Genomic DNA, 22,430 nt, shown 5'->3' with positions numbered 1-22,430 from the left:
CTCGTACGTGCCATCTTATCTGTTCAATTACTCGTGTGTTATGTGTCTGCGACTTCTGAGAAGAGTGGCGCCACGCTGCGAACAGAATATGAACTGCAGTTATTAACCAGTTAATGAAACACAGAATTTCCTTCTTGAATCTATTTTACATTAGAATTTTTTTGAATATCTGGAATATATGTTGCAGCACAAATTTGGTCAAGCCCTTTCTCAGCTATTTGTGCATGAGCAGGTGGAGCAGCTAAACATTTAATTGTCCAAATCCTTTGAGGGGGGGCTATGTATAAAAATGCTTAGAATTTTTGCAATTTTGCATCACCCGCTGTAGCTGTACATGGCCTTAAATTAAAACTGAGACTACTTAGGCATATATTATTTCATTATATCAAATACATCGTGATGATGTGCAGAGCCAAAATAATAATGTGAAAATGTGTTACCATTCAAATACTGTACTGTACATGGCTGGAAAAGATTTACGGTATCTCTGACATTTTCTGAACTATGTCATCTGTCTTTTATGTCTTTTATAGTGATCATTACCTATGACTGGAGATGATACATTTGTTTTATTTAGTTTGCAAACAAATTTAATAAAACAAAAAAGTTGAAAAGTGTTGCTGGTTACTTTTGGTTGCTGTTGCATTTTTGTAAAATGGGAGCATTTTACAATTGTTTTAACTGCAAAAACAGTAACCTGAACAAACCAAGAGTAACAGGTTAAAATATGCTTTACTAATGCATGCTAAGCGAAATACAATGTGACTGTGCTGTGTTTTGATATATCAGTGACATCATTAGTGGCACCAGGCCATGTGACCCATGCAGTGAGTAATGTGGAGTAATGTGATACACCTTTGGCTGTCTGCCAGCAGTGGGATGAGCTGCTTGCCTCTTACAAAGCCACCCCCAACATGACCCCCTTTCCCACTCCAGTTACCTGCTGCTGCGTTTGGCTCGAGCTCTGGCGTAAAAGGCCTCGTAAGATTTGGGCTTCAGCTCCAAAGCCTTGGTGGCGAACTCTTCAGCCATTCCGAAGTCCTGGAAGCAGCCAAAGTCTCGCACTAAACCAACAGCGAGCACAGATCCTGCTCCCCAGCAGCAATTTCCATCTGCTTTTATTCACCCAGACACACATCATAAAACTTCAACACAGAATGACTTTTTTTTTTTTTTTTTGTAACAGAAGAAAACACACTAAAAAAGAAGACAGGATAATTGAAGAACAAATTTCCAAACCTCACTCAGTCCACGGGATATGTTTTCAAGAAAAGTTTCCAAAACTTACACAGAAATTAAGATCTTTGATGGGTTACATGAGGACTGAGTGAGTTTTGGTTCCCAGTACTGTAACTTATGATGAAGAAGCCCAACTCTGACACATAGACAAGAGGCAGCAAACTTGAGCGTTGTAAGCTCTGTTTGACCATTCGACCTCCGCTTCCCTAAAAACCCGACTCGCCTCTGGCACTGACAGAAACACACTGCCTAAAGATCCGCCAACAGAAATCACACCCATGAACAATATCAAATGGAAAAACAGGCATGGAACGCAGTGAGTGTTAAGATACGGTCCTGAACTGTTAGGCCCTCTCAACCATAACTGTGGGCTGTTAGGGACACATAACACTGTCCAAATTAAGAAGACCGACCCTCCCGGGTTCAAGTATTTAATCTATAAAAAGGCTCCGACTCAGTAAGCCGGTTCTCTCACAGGTCATTTTATAGGCATTTATGGTTACAGTTAAAGCATAATTGTCAGCATTCCGAAGGCAGCGTTTCACTCTACGTGACCAAAGCGCCGTTTGTCCTAGAAACATGAGGGCATATGAAGGCTGTGCTGTTACCGCTTTAGAGCCAAACAGCTGCAGGGACATGTTTGTGATATTGCTGTATGGCAGTGTTTGCCTACCCGGTCCTCAGGCACCCACAGTCGGTCCATGTTTTTGCTCCCTCTGAGCTCTCTGTCAGACAGCCCACATTTTTGCTCCCTAAAGGGTTCCCCCGGGACTGGATTGGGAAACACTGCTGTATGGGAATTTTACCATGCGTGCAGCCCTGAGATAAACAGTGATGTGTCTTAGGAGCTAAAGGGCATGAGTTTAACAACCATCTAACTTAATGGGAAGCCATGGGACAGTGCAGACCAACCTGCAGGGGCGGGACAGGCGAGGGAGTGCGATGCAGGGGGTGGGGTGGGTGTTGCTGGGGATGGGGCGAGGTGGCCCCCATGACTCACGTTCATTTTCCGGCGGCAGCGGGACAGGTTGAGCAGCAGGGACACCTTCAGCTCGCGAAAGGTCTTGAGGTCCTCGCTGAAGCCCTCACGCGGGAACTTCTTCAGGGCATACTGGTACCGCTGGGCAGCCTCCTTCACCTTCCCCTTCTGCAGCAGACAAATGTAAGTATTGTTGGGGGGGTCAGCAAGGCACTGGAGAGGGGCTGCAGCCCACGTTTACCACGGTCACACTAGTGGTCTCATTAGACACACAGGTTTTCTACATAAACGGGACATCCATGTCTGTCAACAGCATTCGTACATTCCACAGCCTGGAATTAAAATGGATTTACTCTGGATTTCATGTCATAGATTTACACTAAATAGGTATGTGGGAAATATAGCAAATATGTAGAAAAATGTTCTCTGACATTGTAAGACTAAAACTTTTTAGCTGTGGTGCAAAATCCTATGTGTGGCTGCTTAATCTGAGAACGCCATGTTCATGGTGAAGCATATAATAAACACTGCTCATCACTCTGACAGTACTCCGTCCATGGTGAAGCATGGTGTGAAACTGCTCATCACTCTGAGAGTACTCCGTCCATGGTGAAGCAGCAGGTTGTGGGGAAACATTACATCAGCAGGGAAAATGGTCAAAATCAAAGAAAAGATTTCAGAAGACCCAAAACACATTGGAGTATCTTAAAGTGGTGTTATATACGTTGTATAAATTTAAGGTTAAAAATTGCAGGGAAATTCATTTTAATTCCAGGTTGTAAGACCACAAAACGTGAAACATCTGGGTGAATATTTGCATAAGACACTGTCAGTCAGCCTGTAAACTTCTCAAAACAGGGACCAGTAACATCCCAGTGTATAAACTGAATTTCATTATAGCATATAAAACTGTGTAAGCAACAATAACCAATCGGTAAGCTTGTGCTCTCTGTCTAAAAGGTGAGAATGCCAACTTAATGCATCATTACGTGAAGGAGAACAGCAGAACCGGGAGCTAATGTTTCTACTGAAATAAAGATGAAAAACAGCATCCAAAACCTCTCATAAATCATTACAATCACTGGAAGCTATTACACAAAATCAAGTGTTTCACATACTTAGCAATGGCAAGAGAAACACATTTAAAATGTTTTTGACATTACTGTGAAAACAGATCACATTAAGAGGGTGAAATCAGAAACCAAAACACATTTTTTCCATTAGCAGAGAAGCAGAAGCGAAAAGCCCTCACTGTTTATATAATGCCAGGGCCTTTTAGGGAAAAATGTGCTTTTTTTTTTTGCTGACTGGCATCAGAAAGTTGCCAGATGTAACAACCCAAAGCATCACATCTGCTTCCTTTTGGTTTTTGCTGAAAAAAATATCCGTAGGCGTGAGAAGAAAACTCAAATAACTTCAAGCATGAAAAATCAGCCTGATAGTATGTATCACTTAGCCATTCCAACTGGGACAATTTATGTATTCTATGTCTGCAGGGGCGTCAGAAGCATTTTGAATGTGGGGGGGTCCATACGAATAATTTTGAGGGGGACACGTCTCCAAAATGGGCTACATGCAGTAAGACATTTCAACCAGCAGGTGGCTGTAACGAGCACATGGCTACGGCTAGAACACACCCAGTTTTATCTTTACATTACAGTAACGTTATGATAGCTGTGCTTCTAGACGACAATAAAACAGGCCTCATGGTTGATCTCAGCTGAGTGCTTTATCATTGTTGTCCAATTTGACAGCACTGTGTTGGCAGAAAAAGTCTGTATTTTGCTAACAATGAATTCTAATCCTAAATACTAATTAACACTTGGCTTCTGTGTAAACACTCAAAAAGGAGTGGGGGGAAAAAGCAGCCAGCTTGCTTTCTAGCAGAAAAAGATACGATCAGGTGCTGGAGTGGGCAAACCCATCTGCTGGGAAGGAACCAGAACCAAAACGCTACTGGATTTGCCCCTTTTAATCAAATGATTTTTTTTTCAAATACACGATCCAACAGAAAATAAATCTTTTTACTATTTCTGTAAACAACTTATATATTACTTACAAAGAAAACAATAAAATATACATTTGTAAGATTTTTAATATCCTCTTTGTTTTTCCTCTGTTTAAGCCACCATTCTGTATAAATGGTGTAATACTGCACTGCCACATACTCTTCCCAGGTCCCTTGGGACTCTGTTCAAAAAGGCGCTATAAAAAAATAAACTGAATTACAACGGAATATCCATGAAAAGGATTTCTCCTGAAATCTGGCAATGGTATGAAACTAAAGCGGGTTGCTGTCTATTGCCTTTTGTTTTCCCATCGTATTGCCCCCCCCCCCACCACCATTCTCCTCAAGTCACCAGGACAGCTGCCCCAGTACAGAGAAACTGCAACTTCAGGGCAGAAGAGGCCAGAAAGGACCCAAATTTCAGGCAGGCTTACAGGATGCGGGCTTGTTAATGACCAGATTAAAGGTGACCCAAAAACTTCCATTAAACAGCAAAACCACCCTACGTGTGCTATCACAGGTCATGTTTGCACAGAATAACAGTGTCGCCGGTTTCGATAAATTAGTAAATAATTAAGAGCTATGGTAAACCTGAACAAAGGTACACCCCTCAATCCAAGATGGCCCTCTAGGTGAATAAAATGTAGCAGAAATTGGGGGGCGGGGCGGAGCTCACCTTGTAGAAGGCATCCCCCTCCTCGATGAGCTTGCTCAGCAGAATGATCATTATATCAGGCTTGGAGGTGGCCATCGCCCACGTGGCGGGACCTGAGGTGTACAGGGTGCATGATGTGTAAAGGAAACAAAAAACAAACAAGCAAACAAAACAAAAACAGAACAAAAGAAGAGAGATACAAGACAACACAAGAGAGATAGGATGCAGGGTGTCTTACAAGGCACAGTGTGGACGACGACTACGAGAGAGAAGCTGCAAGCAGACCACACCGAACGATGACGACAATGACCTGCCGTGGAAGGAAGGTGGGGGCAGGACATGGAGCTGCTGCAGAGAAGCGTGCTCTCCTACGTCTACCTGACACCCCCATCGGGAGGCGACCGGCGACAGGCTTCGGCCCAGGGCTGCACCCACCTGTGGTGTCGGCCAGCACCCCCCTCCCCCCCAGTGTACAAACAAGGCGACTCGATTTCCTCCTAATTCATTACTAAGATCCTAACACACCTGTCTCCACTCCCCTTTCTGTCACGGAATGAGTCACGCCTTTGATACGGACACAATTTGTCCTTCTGAAAAAAACTGCACCTATTTCCCCCCCCCCCCCCTGCACAGAAACTTTCAGTGGCTTTGGATTCATGTCTGATGCAATTTATTACGAAAAAAGGCTCACAGTTTCATCAAGTTCAAAATTATTCCATTTTTTAAGTGATATCAAACACAAAATATGGCCTTTTTTCTGATAACTCTGTTAAGTCATTGGATTGGCCGCTTTAACTATTCCTCACCAATCAGAAGGGGCGACAGGGTGTGGTCAGACTCAGTAGCAAGTCCTTACTATAGTGGGTTGTTGCCCCCCCTCCATCACTTGTTTATATATGGAGATGAGAGCTCTACTATACTGCACCCCCCCAACCTCAAACCGGCCAATCAACTGACACTACAATTACACCTCTGATCTGATATGGGAACAATGCCGAATATACTACTGCATTGTTTTAAAATGGACTTTACTGTAGAGGGGTGTAGGAGGCCGGCAGGTGGGGGGGATTCAGAGAAATCTGACCGCAATTTCTGCGCTAAGTATCACAGGGTTCAGCCTGGTGCATTACAGCAGATTACATTACCTCATTACCAGCGTGGCAGAAGAAGATCTAATATAATTCCGCTCATTTCAGCAAAAGCAGGAAAAATCCAGCTTTAATCAATAAAAGCATCCCGGAGGAGGTTATTAAACATCCCCAAATGAAATTACTTACAGCAACTGAACTGAAACTTCTTCATCTGAAAGGGCCATGAATGCTAACACTCACATGCTGTTTTCTCTGGACACTAACCTTGGTTTCACTGGGAGTCAGTGCTGGTTCAGCTAAAGCGCACCTTTCTCTGCAACAAAGATGTCTGACAGATGTTCACACCGAGAGAGGAAATCGACCGCCGGACGAAAGGCGCGGCAAGGTGGCAAACATGACACAGTGCAGGCTGAGCTAAGGTCTGTTTACAGGGGAACAACCCACACATCTCTGGCTGTATCTGTTCGTGCCCCCAGGCATTAGCGGAAACCTTGGCCAATAGAGTGAGTCCGCCAGACGTCGTAGAATTCATGCAGATCAGGCTGAGCGGAATGCTGGCCGCCGGGAATTCTTATTCCATGCAATCCCACCGAACGCCAGCAGGGGGCAGTGCAGGGGAGGAAATCATGCACTTAGAGGCTGATGACACAGAGATCAGGAATACGCCATCTAAACTGGAGGCTGTGCCCCGCCCGGAATAGATGCTGCACAAGGTTCAGTGCTAATACCTGGAGGGGTGGACAGCTATGGGGATGGGGGGGGGGGGAGCAAGTGTGTTTGTTTGCAAAGCCTGCCTGCCTTTAAGGAGCACCACAACACAAAGAGAGGAGAGAGAGCCTTTGAAACGCCTGACGGGGGGAGGGGGGCCCACACGGCCTCAGGTTTACCTCGCGGCCGACTGGGAAGCGTCTGACATCCTGGTGCCACAGGGACAGGCGGGGGCCGGGGAGGGGCGGAGTCATGAGGAAGCAAGGGGGGGAGGGTGTCACCGTGGTAACAATAACCAAACAAAACAGAAAAGGTACGTGTGCAAAAGAGAATGTGGAGGAGGAGGCGGAATGAGGAAAAGAACAGACAGAAGCAGCCGTGAGAAGCAGGGCAGAGGGGCATCAGCGGAAGGAGAAGGAGAAACAACAGCACCAACAACCTGCTGCCACCAGGGGGCGCCAGAGCCGCGGCAGCAGTCGCAAGGAAGGACACGGAGTACAGCTGGGAAAAGCGGCAGGGAGGGGGGATGGCAGGCTGGGAGGGTAGCTGTATACTATAAGAAACGGGGGCCACGGTGTGACACTAACAGGGATCTGGCTTTGCTGAAGAGGGGTGACCATACGCCCCCCTCAGTATTAAGCCGAAACATCCTCCGCAGCACTGCTGTGTTAGAACAGGCAGGTGTGCGATTTGGGCCAAGATAAAACTCCAACACAATGTGCACCTGAGCCCAGCCTCGGGGCGCCCAACGGCATGCTGGGGATTCACGTCACCAGCAGGTCACTGTGGCATGGCTTCTGCCTGCCGCTGCTCCCGAGCTCAGCGCAGCGGCCGCTAACCAGAACGTGTTTTCCGAAGTGAAAACCGAATGAGTGCAGCTGGGGTATCCGGGGAACATGGGTGTCGCCCCGTCTGGGGACAGTTATCAGGGGTCCCTGGGACACAGCGGCCCCTGAGTGCTCGCTGAGTGAATACAGTCCATCCGTCAGACTGCTGGGACATTAAATCTGACATGACATACTGGCCAAGCAGCCTGTCTGCTGGCTATTCTCTCCTTACATGACACCCCCCACCCACACCAGCTATCCCCACAAACGCACATTAACTTCACATTCTCATTATCCATGTCTCTCAGCAGCACCTCTCACCCGGAGCCACCTGTGCCCCCCACCCCCACCTCGAATCTTCAGCCCCCCACTACGTCCCTGTGTCCCACACCACGAGACCCCCTCACTTCACTCCTGTGCCCTGCATGCAAATCCCACACGTCCCATCCCTGTCCCCCGCCCCCAGTCTGCCCCAGTACCCCGCACCCTGAATCTCCCGGCCCCAACCCTGCACCCATCCCAGCACCCATCCATCCCATCCCTGAACCTGGCACCCCCTCCCCCAATTCCCGTGTCCCATCCCCGCACCCCCCCACCCCTGCACCCCTTGCCCCAGCCCCACGCCTCATCCTTGCACCTGACACCCCCCGGCCCGGTCCCGACACCCAGCTGGCGGTCTCTGGCCACCCTACCGATCTTGGCTCCCTTCTTGAGCAGCGCCACCACCACCGAGGTGTTGCGACAGCCCACAGCGCGGTCCAGGGGGCGCATGCCGCTGTAGTCCACGTGCTCGATCATCGCCCCGTGGTCCACGAGGAACTGAACCTGGATTGGATGGGGGAGGTGAACACATCTGTATCTTAAACCACAGATTTATCTTGACCTTCAAGCACGTTTATAGGGAGACAAGCTTCACAGTCTGTGAAGGCTGGAGGCTTCCAGAAGGAGGCCACTCACCACTTCAGCGTCTCCATAAAAGGCCGCCAGGTCCAAGGGGGTGCGGCCGTTCTTGTCTGCGTGATCCGTCGCCGCCCCCCGCTCCACCAGAGAGCGAACTACGGGAAGGTGACCCTTGAGACACGACCAGCTCAGGGCCGTCAGACCCTCCTTGTCCATGAGCGACAGGGACGCACCTGTTCAGAATGACTAAGTAAGTCAACCATTACATCCAAACTTGCATATGAGAGAACCAGAAAAAGCCAGCATACAGCATGTTGGAGTTACACTTCTACAAAAATGTTCTGAGGACAAATGAAAAATGGTTGGTTCAGAGAGAGTATTGTAGAGGAGATTGTAGAGTCAGATTGTAGAGGAGGTGGATCCAAGCAAATAAGGTGGGACAAAGACATCTGGTTGGTTAGTCAATCAGGTTATCTCTCTGAACCAATCATTTTTGCTGGGCTCAGAACATTTTTGCATAAGTAAAACTCCCATGAGCTAGAACTGAACTTTCTTTTCCAGCTGGAGAGCAAATAACAGATCAGGCTTGTTTTGTCTTTAATGGCTAATTATCAAAAGTGTCATGCCAGGTTGCTGTCATCATAGAGGATGTAGGAGCGTGACTCCCCCTGTCCTGCGGAGATCGGCATCTTAATTCCTGCATCGATCTCATCTAGGTGACACCATGCTCCTCACCCTGGGCAAGCAGAAACTCCACGGTGCCCAGGTGGCCCTCGGACGCAGCCATCATCAGCGGGGTGCGGCCTTGCCTGTCCGCCATGTTGACATCAGAGCCATGAGTCAGCAGCAGGTCCACAATCTGGGTGACAGACACATGCAGCACATGGGGGGTATGACATCACCGCAGAGAGCGCTGGCAGCTTATGGGGAAATGCCCCCACAGCATGAAGGATTTAACAAAATGATCTACTGACAGGTGAATATTCTACTGAAATCATTGATTGTTTGTATTACAGCCTCACACCACGAGGTGTTGGGGTTTGAGTCCCGTCCCTGTCCCTGTGTGAGAAGTCTGCGTGCTCCATGTGTTTGTACTGGCTTTTCTCTGTCTGTGTTCTATGTGTATTCTCCTGTAGTCCACTAGCTTGCAGGTAGACACACTGTTGACTTGAAGCTGCCCATACTGTGTGTGACTCTTTGCTCTGAAATGTCCTTTGCCTCATGTCTAGTGCTTGCTAGAAAACACCTCAAACGTATCCCTGCACTGAATAAGAAGTTAGGGACGGATGTACTGAGGATATTGTAACAGACCCCACCATGGGACTCGAACCCATAGCCTTCTGGTTTCCCTTCCAGACCCACAGCCCCCCCGCGTCACCCACCTGCCAGTGGCCTTGCCGCACAGCGCTGAAGAGGGGCACGATTCCACGCCGGTTGGGCTGCGCCACAGCGGCCCCCTGCTCCAGAAGCAGCCGGCACACTTCCAGCTTACCCCTGCCCGCTGCCGCCGTCAGGGCTGGGGGGCGGAGGGTGAAAATGGAGGGCAGTTTTATTAGAGTTTCGATTTTTATGTCGTTTTACGTGGCTTTATATTGCTTTTAACTTTAATTTGAAATCCATTTTAGTTTTAATTTTCTGTATGGTTTTATTAGATTTTATTTTAAAGATAAATTTCTATTTAATTTTTATATATTTTAGTTTCAGTTTAAGTTTTAGTCATTTTATTTCTAAGGATAAACTGAAAGTTATACAGCTGGACAGTGTAACTGAAACACCTGGTTTTAGACCACAATAATTTGTTAGTATGGTGTAGAGCCTCCTTTTACGGCCAATATAGCATCAGTTCATCTTGGGAATGACAGATACAGGTTCTGCACAGTGGCCAGAGGGATTTTCAGCCATTCCTCTTGCAGAACAGTGGCCAGTTCACTATGTGATGCTGGTGGAGGAAAACATCGGTCCTTCAAAACACCCCAAAGTGACTCAATAATATTCAGATCTGGTGATGGGAGATGTTCACCTCCACTTTCATGTTTATCAAACCACTGTCACCAGTTTTGCTGTGTGTACTGGTGCATTATCATCCTGATACACGGCACCACCTTCAGCATACAATGTTTGAACCACTGGGTGACCATAGTCCTCCAAAATGATTGGTAGTCCTTGGCAGTGATGTGCCCATCTAGAACAAGTAGTTTGGGCAAGGAATGGCATGATTTTGCAGCCCAAATCATCACTGATCCACTGACCCACCACTGTGCTGCACTCTTTTAAGCTTCTCCACACCATAACTCTCCCAGATGTGGGAAAGAAAGTGAAGGTGGACTCATCAGAGAACAATACATGCTTCATACTGTCCGCAGCACAAGATATGTGCTCCGCGCACCATTGAATCTGACGTCTGGCATTGGCATGAGTGACCAAAGGTTTGACTATAGCAGCCCGACCATGAATATTGATCCTGTGGAGACCCAATGAGCAGTTTTGGTGGAAGCAGGAGAGTCGAGCTGTGCATTTAACTCTGCAGTGATTTGGGCAGCTGTGGTTTTATGTTTTTTGGATATAATTTGTGTTAGTACCCGGATGTCCTAAGCTTTCTACTCCTGTTGGATGTGGTCTGTCCTTTGAGGGGGCGTGACCGACATTACCCTGGACACTGTGGCTCTCGATATGCCACAAAGACCTGCTCACAGATGCATCAGCGAGACACACACCAACAACGTGTCCTCTTTTCAACTCTAACATGTCTCCATTATGTTGTGTGGATCGCAATACTTACTGTTATTGCTCTGCTAATTTAACCTTCATACTCTGCTCTTTCTGTTAACATGTGCAATCAGTGAAGACTGGCCACCAGGCCACACATATATATGTGTGAAACTTCAAACACTATTTTGGCCAGTGTTTAAATTTCATTGTTCAACCCCTGCATTTGATGTGTCTGATGTTTAGAGAATCCTACATGAATACCAGTGCACAGTAATTTGACTTCAGGGGCAATGTATACAGTTTTTGTTCAGCTGTAGTTTTTAGTTGCAGTTCTTTAAAATAGTTTTTGTTTTTTCATTAGTGATAAAAGCCCTGAATTTGGGGGGGAGGGGTGGTGGGGGGGTTCACACATCAACACGACACTAAGAGCATCACCAGTAGAGAGACTCCATGCCATAGCACTGGTACACCAATGAAACCTGAAAGGTACTTGAGGGGGGTTTTCTGAAAGAGTGAAAATGATACATTTGAACAATTACATCACACAGAGAGCAGCAGGGATTTCACACACGACTGTTCATCCACAAGCCCCAGCCACTCTCTCGGCCTCCCTGCATACTGAGTGCTTTTTTTTTTTTTTTTTTTTTTAGTTGCACACTAATCTGGCAAAAGATACTGAGTGTGAGATAAATCAGCAGCGACTGTCAGGGGAAGGCGCTCCAGGGGGCCCTCGCTCTCTCGGCGACCCTCCTATCTGCATTGCAGTGGACCGCGTGTTGCCACGCCCTGACAGAAGGGGGAACTCCAGCACATGGCCCAGGAAACTGAGCCAGAACACTGCTCTGACTGTTTGAGAACGTTCTGTGTTTCCGGAACCAGACAGCTAGGCTCACATTTCGGACTCATTTTCATCCTTCATCACGCAGCTGTCACTCGAGTTCAGAGGAGTTTTCGACAACAAAACCACCGCCAAGATACGAAGAACCAGAAGAGCTCCTCCAGCGATATTTATATTTTAAAAGCCGCATTTGCCACAGCGTGACATTGCTAATATGCAAAACATCCATTTCCACGGTTAAGCAAGATCACAGTCTATCAAAAATAACAGGGATAAGATGCACTGTAATTACAGCGCTCGCAACTCTATAAACTGGCATTTAAAAAATTCATTAAAAAATTAATTTCAAATTAAAAAAATCGATACTCTAAATAGAATTTTTAAAACATGCATGTACAGACTGTGGAGTCAGGTCAGGAAACGTTTATTTACGCCATCTACAGCTACTATAGCTGTAACTCTCGCTTGTGTTTTATGACTAGCCAGTATTTCCATCTCATTTTATGCATGAAATGCAATCAGCAGGTTTGCAGACATTAACATGTACCTTTTTTTAATCCTTCATCAATCATACCGCCCTATGACGTAATATACCAGTTTCGGGAAGGTATATTTTACCTGAAATTGAATTAGGACGGCCTGTCCTTTTAAGAACACGATTCCATCAGGGATGCGAGCTCTGCATCAGCCTCAATGAATGAAATTCATGAAATTCACCTTGTGTTGCTTTATTACTTTTTATCTCTTACTGCACAGAAGCTGAACCCTTTGAGAGAGAGCAGCATTTTAAGGACCTTTGTCAGTAATGCTGTGGATCATACCTGTCTCCCCCCACAGCGTGTCGAAGCTGTTGATCTGAGCACGCTCCACTTCCTCCTCGTCCTTCTCTGGCAAGTCAAGCAGGTAGGACACAATCTGGGTGGGGTACAAACACACACTTTTACATGAAACTCCTGGGTGACACAGAACAAAGCCTAAATTAAGCCCAGGATGGGTGTGTTATAGTACAGGCCCACAATGCCTAAATTAAGCCCAGGATGGGTGTGTTATAGTACAGGCCCACAATGCCTAAATTAAGCCCAGGATGGGTGTGTTTATAGTACAGGCCCACAAGGCCTAAGTTAAGCCCAGGATGGGTGTGTTATAGTACAGGCCCACAAGGCCTAAGTTAAGCCCAGGATGGGTGTGTTATAGTACAGGCCCACAAGGCCTAAATTAAACCCAGGATGGGTGTGTTATAGTACAGGCCCACAAGGACTAAGTTAAACCCAGGATGGGTGTGTTATAGTACAGGCCCACAAGGACTAAATTAAGCCCAGGATGGGTGTGTTATAGTACAGGCCCACAAGGCCTAAGTTAAGCCCAGAATGGGTGTGTTATAGTACAGGCACACAAGGCCTAAATTAAGCCCAGGATGGGTGTGTTATAGTACAGGCCCACAAGGCCTAAATTAAGCCCAGGATGGGTGTGTTATAGTACAGGCCCACAAGGCCTAAGTTAAGCCCAGGATGGGTGTGTTATAGTACAAGCCCACAAGGACTAAATTAAGCCCAGGATGGGTGTGTTATAGTACAGGCCCACAAGGACTAAATTAAGCCCAGGATGGGTGTGTTATAGTACAGGCCCACAAGGCCTAAATTAAGCCCAGGATGGGTGTGTTATAGTACAGGCCCACAAGGCCTAAATTAAGCCCAGGATGGGTGTGTTATAGTACAGGCCCACAAGGCCTAAATTAAGCCCAGGGTGGGTGTGTTATAGTACAGGCCCACAAGGACTAAATTAAGCCCAGGATGGGTGTGTTATAGTACATGCCCACAAGGACTAAATTAAGCCCAGGATGGGTGTGTTATAGTACAGGCCCACAAGGCCTAAATTAAGCCCAGGGTGGGTGTGTTATAGTACAGGCCCACAAGGACTAAATTAAGCCCAGGATGGGTGTGTTATAGTACATGCCCACAAGGACTAAATTAAGCCCAGGATGGGTGTGTTATAGTACAGGCCCACAAGGCCTAAGTTAAGCCCAGGATGGGTGTGTTATAGTACAGGCCCACAAGGCCTAAATTAAGCCCAGGATGGGTGTGTTATAGTACAGGCCCACAAGGACTAAATTAAGCCCAGGATTGGTGTGTTATAGTACAGGCCCACAAGGACTAAATTAAGCCCAGTATGGGTGTGTTATAGTACAGGCCCACAAGGCCTAAATTAAGCCCAGGATGGGTGTGTTATAGTACAGGCCCACAAGGCCTAAGTTAAGCCCAGGATTGGTGTGTTATAGTACAGGCCCACAAGGCCTAAGTTAAGCCCAGGATTGGTGTGTTATAGTACAGGCCCACAAGGCCTAAGTTAAGCCCAGGATTGGTGTGTTATAGTACAGGCCCACAAGCACTAAATTAAGCCCAGGATGGGTGTGTTATAGTACAGGCCCACAAGGACTAAATTAAGCCCAGGATGGGTGTGTTATAGTACAGGCCCACAAGGCCTAAATTAAGCCCAGGATGGGTGTGTTATAGTACAGGCCCACGAGGGCTAAATTAAGCCCAGGATGGGTGTGTTATAGTACATGCCCACAAGGCCTAAATTAAGCCCAGGATGGGTGTGTTATAATACAGGCCCACAAGGCCTAAATTAAACCCAGGATGGGTGTGTTATAGTACAGGCCCACAATGCCTACATTAAACCCAGGATGGGTGTGTTATAGTATAGGCCCACAAGGCCTAAGTTAAGCCCAGGATGGGTGTGTTATAGTACAGGCCCACAAGGTCTAAATTAAACCCAGGATGGGTGTTTTATAGTACAGGCCCACAATGCCTACATTAAACCCAGGATGGGTGTGTTATAGTACAGGCCCACAAGGCCTAAGTTAAGCCCAGGATGGGTGTGTTATAGTACAGGCCCACAAGGTCTAAATTAAGCCCAGGATGGGTGTGTTATAATACAGGCCCACAAGGCCTAAATTAAGCCCAGGATGGGTGTGTTATACTGCAGATTAAAAAAAACATACCTCAGTGAAGCCCATGCTGGCTGCGGCGATGAGGGCCTGTTGGACAGCATGGCTCTTGTTGAAGACCCCTTGTTGCTGGCCTCCCATGGTCCAGTCACACTGGATGAGGAACTTCACCACCTCCATGTGGCCCCTGAGGGCAGCATGTACCAGGGCACACTGGCCATTCTTGTCTAGGTGATCCACCTGCAGAAAGGAGGTGGTCAGGCGCACTATGAGCTTCGACCGGGTTAGTAAATGACCACTTCAACCATTTCAATTAAAAGGACCTGGATTTCACACATGCATGTGTGCTGAGTGGTCAGTCTCCTACAATCATGCATGTGTCACTAATGTTAACGTGAAACAGCTGGATGAGTCTTTCAACTTAGGAAACAAACCAGTAAAAGTACAAGGCAACCTGAATGATTCAGCTGAGCACTGGAGCCTTAAGTGGCTTATAAAACCTGAAATAGCTCATAGGTGTCCCTCCTGTCATAGATTAGGTGGTGTCACAGACCTGAAATCCACTAAGTGACCCGTACTTAAGAATCAAACAAGTTATGCCCTTTTGCTATACTTGACAACAAAATGTATGTCCTGATTCATTCTCAGCCCGATATCAATCTCTACAGCTAAGGTGCCCCCTGTATGATTCTGTCAGCATTACTATTGTGATGTCATCACAAAGCAGAGGCCCTCCTCCGGGCGGCGAGGCTCACCTTGGCTCTTTTGCGGCACAGAGCGGTGACGATGGCCAGGTGGCCGGAAGAGGCGGCGTAGGCCAACGCGGTGAGGCCGCTCTCAGAAGCGGCGTCCACGGAGGCCCCGTATTCCAGCAGCAGGGACACTGTGTCCATGTAGCCCAAGTGGGCGTGGACGCACAGGACGGGCGCATTGTTCAGCACCTCTGTGCGGTAGTTCACGTTGGCCCCACCCAGCATCAGGAGGCGGCTAACCTGGAGGGGGGGGGCATGTATATCAGGCAGAATTTACATTAGCATTTGCTTCAGTCCAGAATAGGGCTCAGCAGTGAAATCTTTCTGCTAGCCTTGGGATTTGAACTAACGACCTTCCGATCACAAGCAGTGTCCCGACCCACTGAACCACACAAAAGCCCCCAGACGACACTGAAACGTCACTTGGGCTCTCATGGGACGCAAAGCGCATGTCACTCTCCGGGCCACCAGATCTAAATTTCAGGGACCCACGCTACCTCCCTGTCAGTGGTGCCCTATCATTCCGCTGTGCGCGGCTCAAATGCAGCACTTATTATCATCCCATAAATAAAACAAATTACTGTGGTGGATAAATTTGCCATAACAGATATTCATCTGGGGAAAAATGTACAGCAAATAACCTGAACACACTGGCTTTACAAAAAGCCTTTCTCATTACAACACTGTTTTTTTCGGAATTTACCAGATGGGAAGATTCACGTCTCCTTGTGTTAGAGTACCTTAATATTTGGTGTGTAGAGATTTCGAAGTGAGGCCAGGGCAGTGGAAAGGCCTTCTGTACTGTAGGACACCCAAAGTCCCTGCAAGATGGACGAGGAAACCCCAACTTTCTTGCTTAGGCCCTGTAACATAAAAGGTAACTAGAGTGAGACTAACAAATAGGCATGTAAGACTGCTTTAATCAGAACAGGTCACCTCACCTGTTTCATAGTACAGGGGTATTATTCTAGGAGATTAATATCAAATACAATAAGCAGGGAGAGAAGCTACACAGCATGGGTGCATTTGGCGTTCCAGACTCAGTGCTGGCTGGGATCATGTGATCCAAGATGGCTACCTTGAAGATATGTGCTTTGAGGATATGGTGACCCAGCTCGATGGTCTGCTGCCGGTTCAGCTTGCCCTCCTGGCGCGAAAACCAGAAGGCCAGGAGCGTGTGACCACTCCTGCGATGTGGGGTGGGGCAGAGAAATGGCTATTTGGGGCTTTGGTTTCAGAACGCATATCACATTTATTCCACAATATAAGGCACGTTTACCAAAAAAATATGATTTTACACACTTAGCCTTATCATTAGCAAAGGCTACAGTCCTGAATGCAGAACTAATAATATTCATTTTCCATAATAAGCTCTCCCTTAACCATAAAGTTCATCTAATGACCATAAAGTCCCTCAATGATAATAACCAAGATTCAATTTCCTCTACTAAAAAATAATTAAGAAAATGCCAAGTATTCATCAAAATATGCTATTAGTGGTTAGTACTTATTATTGTAACCTGTTTTCCTATTGTAAGTTCCTAAGTAATTTTGAGACACTCAGTATGTGAATATCTTGAATTTGTAATGTTAATGAAAACTATCCTAATGTTTCCGGCAGCTTCCATATCTCTTGGGAAGCTCACTGCTAATAGACCTGAGGCTTAATTACTAAACTACTGAAGTGTCCTCCAGCTGGTAGGAATCCCACAGAAACCTGTAGCCCAAATGAAAGTGTTCACTGCGAGCTTAGAGACCCAACGGCGACGGCCGGCCTCACCTGGGGTCGCACAGGAACTTGGTCTTCTCGCCCTCTTCCCGCCAGATGAGCCACTCACGGAAGGACGGGTGCACGAACATGCGTGTGCCGTCCCGCCGCTTCACCAGGAACATGGCCAGGTTGTCCATGCGCTGTTGGAAGTCCTCCCAGTCCAGTGTGCCCTGCACCGAGCCGGCATTGACGGCCTGGTGGATCTGCTCGTCCGTCAGCGGGTGCAGCGATGCCACGGCCACATTGAGCAGCGGCAGCGCCCGCTCAAAGGACGACTGCGTGGGGAAGCGCATGTTGCACTGCAGCAGGTAGACCTCGGCCAGGTTCACCGGCACCACCTTGTAGCTGGAGCTCTTCAGCACCAGGTAGCCCTTCTCGATGAGGTCAAAGGTCAGCTTGAGGTACAGGTAGGAGCCCTGGCTGAGGGCCTTCAGGTGGGCGCTCAGCTTGCCGAAGGTGGTGTTGTCCATCTTGCCGTTGAGCGAGATGTTGTTCTGAATCTCAGAGCTGCTGTGAATGCGGTGCAGGATGTAGCCCTGGAGGTCCTGGTCGATGGCCTCGTTCTCCTCCAGACGATCCAGGGAGATACGGTGGAAGGGGAGCTGCTTGGTGATCTCCTGCAGCAGGAGATGGGATGTTAGAAAAACAGGAAAAGATCCACGAGAAGAAAGATGACAACGAGCACTGAGGGAATGAGGAATGACTAATAGTAATTGCTGCTTTTCCTGCTGCATTAATTATTAAAGGTTCTCTTTGTCATCGATCAGCAAACCCAGTCTTATGAAAGCCTGGATGGATATCGACTCACTGGAAGATGTTCTCTGTGCAATCGTGGCTCTTCCAGCACCATGTAGGAGCTGAGCGTCACGTTTACCCATAATGCACTATGGCTTAATGCGCGGCAAACCCCCCCCACCTGCAGCGTGGTCCTGACGGTGACCACCAGCTTCAGCCATGGCGGGAACTTGCTGATGGTTTTGTTCAGGAAGGAGACGATGGTGTCCCCGTAGTCGGGCTTGTGGAACTCGGCCTCATTGAGCCCGTCGATGAGGATGAGGAGGTCTTCGTCGGTGGTGATCTTCCTCTCTGAAGCACAGAGGTCAGCTTCAGCTTTGTGGAAAAACCTTGAGAGGTTCCTAAAGGCCCACTGCTAGACAGCAAGCCGGTATTGTATTTTCGCGGTAATTAGGAGCATGACGATATTTTTGAAAAGGGGGGCTAGAAGGGGAGTTTGACTTTAATCAAAATCAATCACAACACAATAATCAATATAAATACCACCCTAGTGACACCCCCTGTTTGTCATTATGTATACAGTGTAACGTATACCCCCTGTCTTTGATGCGCGTTAACTCGGCCAAAGCATGACAGTGAGGAAATGTGCCGACTCTGTTCAGCCAGCTACACATCCTACTAGGGCAGGGTTTCTGAACCCAGTCCCACGGACCCCCAGACAGTCCGCATTTCTGCACCTTCCCAGCTCCAAACAGACCTACACCAGGTATTCATAGTTCTTGATTGTTTAGGGAGGGAGCAAAAATGTGGACTGTCTGGGAGGGGTAGCCGAGGATTGGGCTTAGAAACACTGTTCGGGGGCCAGGGGGAAAACGGCGTTCCGTCGGCACGCTGGGCACGGGGCTGACCTTTGTAGAGGGCGTCCAGGGGCTCCAGCACGCCCCTCTTGAAGGACGCCAGGGGGTCCTGCACGCAGGAGCGCAGGCTGAGCACGCTCTGCAGGTGCGGCTCCCGCAGCAGCTGCTCCCGGAATGCGATGAGCTGCGGCGAGCGGCACAGCAGCGCCGCCACGTTGTGCACAAACTCGGGCACCAGGCAGGTGTAGGCGTTGTCTGCCTGGCAGTAGTGGTACGCCACCACCTGGTGGGGTTAGGGGCAGCGAGAGAGGAGGGAATATTAAATGATCCTGCAGCATCCACACTTTCAGGTGTTTGATCTACATGATCCACAGGATGGGACTGGGGAGCACTGAGACATGAGGGTATTTTTCACTCTTTTTGGTTATTTCATTTAAACAAATAGACTGAAACTGTCAATTGAAATGCAAGAACTTTTCAACAAATATTACTCGATTTTCTCAGAAACACCAATAAAAAAAAACCCAGCTCAGCTTTCCTCAAGAGATTTGTAGCAAAATTACACAATGAATGACAGAAATCCACCGTGGAAATGAACATGAGGTCATCAGGCTGCGGGTTCCCCGATATCCCAACAATCAGATAATGACTTTTGTGTCGTTTTTGTGGCATCCAAACAAAACATTTGGACTTAAAACTAACTTTACCTGCCAGTACCTAATGAAATAATCACCTTTGGGAGTTTTATGGGAAGAACATGAAGGAGACCCAGTTTAGCTTTAAGGGAAAGGGAGCGAGAGGCTACAGGAAGCTGTGGGTGCCTCGCTGCTAATCCGACAGCACCAGTAACCGAAAAGAAACCGCAATCTACAGAAGGGTGTGGAGCGGGCAGGCGTAATGGGCAGAACAGCCGTCAGCCTGGCATGGGCTAATGGCGTAATGGCGTGCCGATGGATTTGTGTGTGTAGTTGGATTGGGGGGGGGATGAATTACAACTCAATGCTAATTTTAAAAAGCGAGTGATAGAGACACTAAGCAAAGGGGAGACCGGGATTAAAAAGGGGGATTGGCCTTCATTATTAATGCACTGAGCTACAGGGACCTACGAGCTGGGCTGAAAATTGCCTCTTGCATGTATAAATATTTCATTATGCTTCTGAGCAAAGTTGTTTTTCCTTTTTAAATACATTTGCATAATGTGGCCTCGGGATCACTGGGAGGTATTTAGGAAGCCAGCTGGGGGGGCTGCTCCGCAGGACAGGGCCAGACAGCCAATGGGAGCAGCGACGGTGTGATGGAGAGACGGACAGGGCCAGACAGCCAATGGGAGCAGCGACGGTGTGATGGAGAGACGGACATGGCTGCGTACCTGGGACGCCAACCTCCTCATGGCCTCCTCCTGCCGGCGCCTCATCTCGGGGGTGCCGGGGCAGCTGCCTCCCCCCAGGGTACCGTGGGATGGCTGGGGCTGACTGAGGGGCAGACTCTCCCCATCTAGTGGTGACAAATATCGAAAGTTAGCCCCCTTATGACACCCACCCCTTATGTAATCTACCACAATAATAATTTAAATACAAAGTTCTATTTATCGGGAGGATAAATTAATCCAAATTAAACACTGGGGGGTAAACGTGCCCCCCACCCTCCATATCCTATGCCCCTGATAGTATGTATTATATTTGTACAGACTCTGTTACAATAATATGTGGAAATATTCATCCACATATCATCAAACAACATGCAGTGATTTAGAGTGATATGCTCCCCCCCTCGCTGACGGAAGCTTACGTTTGGGCGAAGCGTGTGGGCTGTCGGAGGCGATCTGGCGCATGCGGGTGCCATGGCAACTGAGCGCCACTAGGCGCGAGATGATGGCCGTCTTGCCGTAGCCGATGTTGCCCATGACCACCACGCCGCGGTTGGTGCTGCAGTTGACGCTCCTCAGCTGCGCGTCGACCTCCTGGAAGAGCCAGTCGCGGCCCGTGAAGACGGAGTCCACCGTGATGCTGGGCACCTCGAAGAGGAGGGGCTTGAGGGAGATGTCCGGGGGCCGGTAGGGGGCAAAGCGCACTGGGGGAGGGCAGAGAGGGAGTCAGCGAGAGGGCGTACACACAGCGAGCACCGCGGTACGGGTCCGACTCCAGCTCATCACAGGGCAGGAAGTAAAGCAGGCAGCTTCTCTGTGACTCCCAGTCCGTGTGCTGTAATATTCATCGTTTTTCCTACAAGGCCAGTTACCTGCTCCCATACAGAATATACCGAACCTCCCCTTCAAAGCTTCCAGCACATTCTGACACCAGTGTACCCTGAATTCAATCCTGAGGCTTTATTATCATTAATATAAATCTGCCATGGGCTTACTGGTCACAGCAACAAGAACACACTGGGGCACAAAAAAATACTGTCCTGAATGCAGAGTGAGCACACTGGCCTTGTACAGAACCCGGCACAGTGTGTTCAACATTTGATTTACGCAAGTATCCATCCACAACTGTAATGCAGTCTAAGACCTGGAGCTACGTCAGCGATGAGGTAGGATATATGTCCCTAAAAGGATTTTGACATTTCATAATTTCTAAATTGATCATATTTATGCCAGCTGACATATTTATTATGAGTGTTCCCCCCTTCACCAGCAGGGGCAGTATTCCTCAGGAAAAACACCTCAGAGTCCTATAACTAGCTGCTGTAGGTCTGAAGCTGCAAAATAAATCAGCATTAGATGCAGTCCCCTGTGTGATCTAACCATCAGGGCAGAAAGAAAATTCACATAAGCTCTTAATTAGCTAATGGATGCCGATTAGGATCACGTATGGGTTTTAAATGGAGGAAATCTCAAGATCAAAGATAAAAAGCAAAATTACAATGTTAAAAAAATTAATACAGCCTCCAGTGTAAAGCAGGAACAGGGCTAGGGTGGCGAGTGGGGGGGGGAGGAGGGGGTGGGGGCACAAGTTAAGAACTGAGGAAAGAGAGGGCACTTACGTGATTGGGATTGCCAGGCATGGAAGTTAGTGGAAGCTGAGACAGACAGAATACACAAGCGAGAGAAGAAACATAGCATGAAATACAGGAGAGAGGCAGGGCGGGGTGGGGTCTGGTGGCAGCAGGGGGCGCAAGCAACTGGACGGGGAGCCACAGCACCATGATGCAGCGCCATGACATGACCTCACTGAGTCTGAAGGACAGGGCTGCACAGCCAATGCCGGCTCTGATGGTGTGATGGAAGAATCTAAAGGATCTGGAACTGAAACGCTTGGTCATCCACCCTCCTGACCTCTGCAGCCCACACGCAAGTGGGACACGCAAACAAGCACACGCCCCCTGTTCGCTGGATAAACTTCGACAGCTCCCATCTGGCATGCCCTTTGACCTCTCCTTTGACATCCCATCTGGCATGCCCTTTGACCTCTC

General features: G+C 48.0%; 1 protein-coding gene across 11 annotated transcripts in view; it reads right to left on the bottom strand.

The window, feature by feature from the left end:
* LOC111856782 (protein TANC2-like) overlaps window positions 1–22,430 on the bottom strand; it is a 171,436-nt gene that overhangs the window by 5,788 nt on the left and 143,218 nt on the right. For 8 of the 11 annotated variants that reach the window (XM_072712408.1, XM_072712407.1, XM_072712409.1 and 5 more), the window contains 19 exons: window positions 22,002–22,037; window positions 20,805–21,086; window positions 20,386–20,510; window positions 19,068–19,299; window positions 18,341–18,510; window positions 17,434–18,041; window positions 16,732–16,840; window positions 16,394–16,516; window positions 15,657–15,893; window positions 14,956–15,141; window positions 12,776–12,869; window positions 9,790–9,923; window positions 9,143–9,266; window positions 8,465–8,640; window positions 8,200–8,332; window positions 6,860–6,889; window positions 4,903–4,994; window positions 2,240–2,386; window positions 941–1,041 (listed from right to left, as the gene is read on the bottom strand). In XM_072712408.1, the coding sequence (XP_072568509.1) occupies window positions 941–1,041; window positions 2,240–2,386; window positions 4,903–4,994; window positions 6,860–6,889; window positions 8,200–8,332; window positions 8,465–8,640; window positions 9,143–9,266; window positions 9,790–9,923; window positions 12,776–12,869; window positions 14,956–15,141; window positions 15,657–15,893; window positions 16,394–16,516; window positions 16,732–16,840; window positions 17,434–18,041; window positions 18,341–18,510; window positions 19,068–19,299; window positions 20,386–20,510; window positions 20,805–21,086; window positions 22,002–22,037 (3,139 nt within the window). The remainder of the gene's footprint in view (window positions 1–940; window positions 1,042–2,239; window positions 2,387–4,902; window positions 4,995–6,859; window positions 6,890–8,199; window positions 8,333–8,464; window positions 8,641–9,142; window positions 9,267–9,789; window positions 9,924–12,775; window positions 12,870–14,955; window positions 15,142–15,656; window positions 15,894–16,393; window positions 16,517–16,731; window positions 16,841–17,433; window positions 18,042–18,340; window positions 18,511–19,067; window positions 19,300–20,385; window positions 20,511–20,804; window positions 21,087–22,001; window positions 22,038–22,430) is intronic. The other 3 variants (XM_072712410.1, XM_072712411.1, XM_072712412.1) reach the window with 3 other exon arrangements.

The sequence above is a fragment of the Paramormyrops kingsleyae genome, chromosome 5 (genome assembly GCF_048594095.1).
Source record: "Paramormyrops kingsleyae isolate MSU_618 chromosome 5, PKINGS_0.4, whole genome shotgun sequence".
Classification (NCBI taxonomy): Eukaryota; Metazoa; Chordata; class Actinopteri; order Osteoglossiformes; family Mormyridae; genus Paramormyrops; species Paramormyrops kingsleyae.
This window is presented reverse-complemented; position numbering and strand designations above follow the sequence as displayed.